Raw genomic sequence first — 3,906 nt, forward strand, 5'->3', positions numbered from 1 at the left:
GCGAGATCGTGACCTGGCTGAAGTCGGACGCTTAACCGACTGTGCCACCCAGGCGCCCCACGGGTTGAACTCTTGATCTCGGCTCAGGTCATGATCTCTCAGTTCGTGAGTTCGAGTGCCACCTCAGGCTCTGCACTAATGGCGAGGAGCCTGCTCGGGATTCTGTCTTTCTCTCTGCCCCTCCCATACACGTGCTCTCTCCCTCCCTCTGTCTCTCAAAATAAATGAATCAACTTAAAATATTTTTTAAATAAATAAAAATACATTCTCTCTCTCTCTCCCTCTGCACCTCTCCCCTGCTCGTGCAATCTATAAATAAATAAATTAATTAATTTTTTAAAAATGAAAAAAAAAAAAGGTGAATGCATGAGATTTGAAAGGCAGGCTTAGATCAGGTTGGAATGGGCCTTGACTACTGAATTGAGAAATCTGAGTGTTAACTAGTTCTTGATGTCCAGGGTCTTTTCCCAGTGGTAGGAAGAGGGTGTGCCCTTGGGAAGCCCCTTATACATCTTCTTCCCTAAATAATAAGGAAAAGTGAGGGCCCCTGGCTGGCTCAGTGGGCGGAGTGTGCAACTCTTGACCTCAGGGTTGTGAGTTCGAGCCCCACGTTGGGTATAGAGATTACTTAAAAATAAAATCTTAAAAAATAATACTAAGGAAAAGTAGAGGTAAGTGGGAGTCTGAAAGTCACCTGTTTCCAAACTCAGGAGGAGAAAACATCAACTCCTCACCCACCTAGGAAAAGCCCCGTAGTGGAGTTTTAAGGCATCCAACATCCCTTAGACAAAAGGGCATCACAGAATATTAGTTGAAAGAATAAATAAATGATCTATTTAATATGAGTCATGCTTGTCTTTGAGAATAGTATATGAAATTATTTTGGTTAATTGTACTACATTTTTATATTTTTATTAAAAATTTTTTTTAACATTCATTTTTTTAAAATTTTTTTTTAACGTTTATTTATTTTTGAGGTAGAGAGACACAGAGCATGAATGGGGGAGGGGCAGAGAGAGAAGGAGACACAGAATCGGAAGCAGGCTCCAGGCTCTGAGCCGTCAGCCCAGAGCCCGATGCAGGGCTCGAACTCACAGACCGCGAGATCGTGACCTGAGCTGAAGTTGGACGCCCAACCGACTGAGCCACCCAGGCGCCCCTAACATTTATTCATTTTTGAGAGACAGAGAGAGAGAGAGAGAGCACGCAAGCGGGGGTGGGGCAGAGAGAGGGAAACAGAATCCAAAGCAGGTTCCAGGCTCTGAGCTGTCAGCACAGAGCCTGACCTGGGGCTCGAACTCACAAACCACGAGATTATGACCCAAGGCAAAGTCTGATGCTTAACCGACGGAGCCACCCCGGGGCCCCAATTTTACTACATTTTTAAAGTGTAGGAAGCCTACATTTATGAAATAACTAGGCTCCAATACTCTTCAGGGGGTTCCACGTCACTCCATAGATGTACAATCTATGAGTCCATATCTGTTTTTTTAAGTTTATTTTTATTTATTTTTGAGAGAAAGATAGAGAGCAAGCGGGGGAGCAGTAAAGAGGGAGGGAGACAGAAGCCCAAGCACATTCCACACTGTCAGCGCAGAGCCCGATGCAGGGCTTGAACTCACAAACTGTGAGATCATGACCTGAGCCGAGATCAAGAGTCTGACGCCTAACCAACTGAGCCACCCAGGAGCCCCTATGATTCCATATCTTAAATGTGAGGCGAAACTGTCTCCAATAATTTTAGCCCAAGTGAGCTATCTCCAATAGACAGTTTTCATGTGTCCTTAATATTTGTGTTCTGTTTTCTTCCAGATAGATTTGTGGAGACTGCCAATTTAAGCAATGCACAATAATCGGATTATGCCAATCAGGAGAAAGAAAAACGTGTTGTCCTTTGAGGTTATCATTCCCTCGACTCTTCACAAACAGGCTGGCATCTATTTTGTCCTTGCTTATAGCCACGGCACACCACAAAAATCTTAGCCGTGAGGAAATGCAAATCTCGGGTAGCATTTCAAGAATCTGTTTTTGTTATATGCTAACTCATTGGGATGTAAAGTAAAAAAAAAAAAAAAAAATTAAATTAAAAAACTGAAAAAATTAAGGAACCGAATTCTATGGCTAGGGTCTGCAAACAAGGATCAGGGCAGCTCACCCAGCCAACCCCGTATCTCACTACACTTTTACAGAGATTAGCGTATCACGTGAGCCAAAGGCTGTTCCCCAGCTTAAAATATGATATTGCTACTTTGTCGAAAAAGTCTAAGCCCGGTCCCTCAATGCTAATAAAATAGAAGCATTCATTGATATTGTGTTCGGTGCGAACCAACAGTTGAAGCATATACTGGATATCTTGTAATCGGACATTTTTAAAAGTCCAGCAGATAAGAATTGGGGCTTTGGAAAATGAAGGGCTACGGACAGAGATAAAAAGAGATCTGGGGTTTCTCTGAAGACCGGGCTGGGTGGCCAAGTTGCCATCGCCATGGAAACCGGGAGGGGCGGGGCGGGCAGTAGGATTGTGACGTCCCCGGGGCGGGGAAGGGGTGGTGACCGGTGACTTGGTTTTCTGTACCCCCAGACCGTGGCCTGAGACATTCACAGGTTGCTGCTACGTGAACTCGCCTGAGTTCGGCGCTCCGAACTTTCTCGGAGAGAGATCACCGCCCGCCACCGTGATGACCTCTCCGTGTCCCCTCCCGGCTCCGGCTGCACGCCAGCCCACCGTCCATGGCCTCTCCCAAATAACCAGCAGCCTGTACATCAGCAACGGCGTGTCGGCCAACAACCAGGGCATGCTGTCCAGCAACCACATCACCACGGTCATCAACGTCTCGGCGGAAGTGGTCAACACCTTCTACCAGGACATCCAGTACGTCCAGGTGCCGGTGGCTGACGTCCCGAGCTCGCGCCTCTGCGACTTCTTTGACCCGATCGCTGACCACATCCACAGCGTCGAGATGCAGCAGGGCCGCACGCTGCTGCACTGTGCCGCGGGGGTGAGCCGCTCGGCCGCCCTCTGCCTGGCCTACCTCATGAAGTACCACGCCATGTCGCTGCTGGACGCCCACGCGTGGACCAAGTGGTGCCGCCCCATCATCCGGCCCAACAACGGCTTCTGGGAACAGCTCATCCACTACGAGTTCAAGCTGTTCAGCAAGAACACCGTCCACATGGTCAACTCCCCCGTGGGTGTGATCCCTGACATCTACGAGAAGGAGGTCCATGTGATGATGCAGATGTGAGCCGTCCTGGCCAGCCCCGGACACCTGCTGAGGAGGCAACGCCAACATTGAACCTGAACGTCGAACTTTGAGTTGGGACAGAGAACAAGCGGATACCGTTTAGAAGGGCAAGGAAAAAGGGATGGTGTTGGACTTTTTATCTTTAAAGAATAAAATTCATTGCATGCAACACGGTGACGATGTTTCTTATCCTGTGAGCCGCGGCGTCATGGTTGACCCCGGCCCGGCCGGAGTTGGGGGGGGGGGGGCGGGGTGGGAAGGTGGTGCTCAGCTCGGATGGACCCGTATCCTGCGCCCTGCCCTAGGCTGAATAGCCCAGGAGTGAGTCCCCCAGGATTCCACCTGGTTCCTTCCAACCCAAAGTCAGAGCTTTAGACATCATGGCACCGCCTGGACTTCTCACAGTAAGTGCCAACTTCTTGTTAGAAGCCTTTACTGGGGTGCACCCTGGGAGCCCTGGGGGAGCCTGAAGCCACCCCTGCCCCCACCTTTGACCACAGTGGCCCAACTCTGCTTTTCTACATTAGATTTGCGTAGAAAACAGGGTTTTAAAAAAATGTTGACTTTTGACAGACTGAGTGTTGGGGGGGAGGGTGGAGGAGAGGGCAGGGGGATGGGGGGGATGCAGAAACAGAGGGAGACACAGAACCTGAAGCAGGCT

The 3,906-nt window shown here is 49.1% G+C and overlaps 1 protein-coding gene across 1 annotated transcript; it reads left to right on the top strand.

Annotated features, from left to right (window-relative positions):
- The first annotated feature begins 2,227 nt into the window (after positions 1 to 2,227).
- DUSP21 (dual specificity phosphatase 21) lies at positions 2,228 to 3,425 on the top strand. Its single transcript, XM_045470994.1, has one exon. It carries the CDS (start codon positions 2,679 to 2,681, stop codon positions 3,243 to 3,245), a length of 567 nt encoding a protein of 188 aa, XP_045326950.1. The 5' UTR covers positions 2,228 to 2,678; the 3' UTR covers positions 3,246 to 3,425.
- Positions 3,426 to 3,906: the final 481 nt, after the last annotated feature.

The sequence above is a fragment of the Leopardus geoffroyi genome, chromosome X (assembly GCF_018350155.1).
Source record: "Leopardus geoffroyi isolate Oge1 chromosome X, O.geoffroyi_Oge1_pat1.0, whole genome shotgun sequence".
Lineage (NCBI taxonomy): Eukaryota > Metazoa > Chordata > Mammalia > Carnivora > Felidae > Leopardus > Leopardus geoffroyi.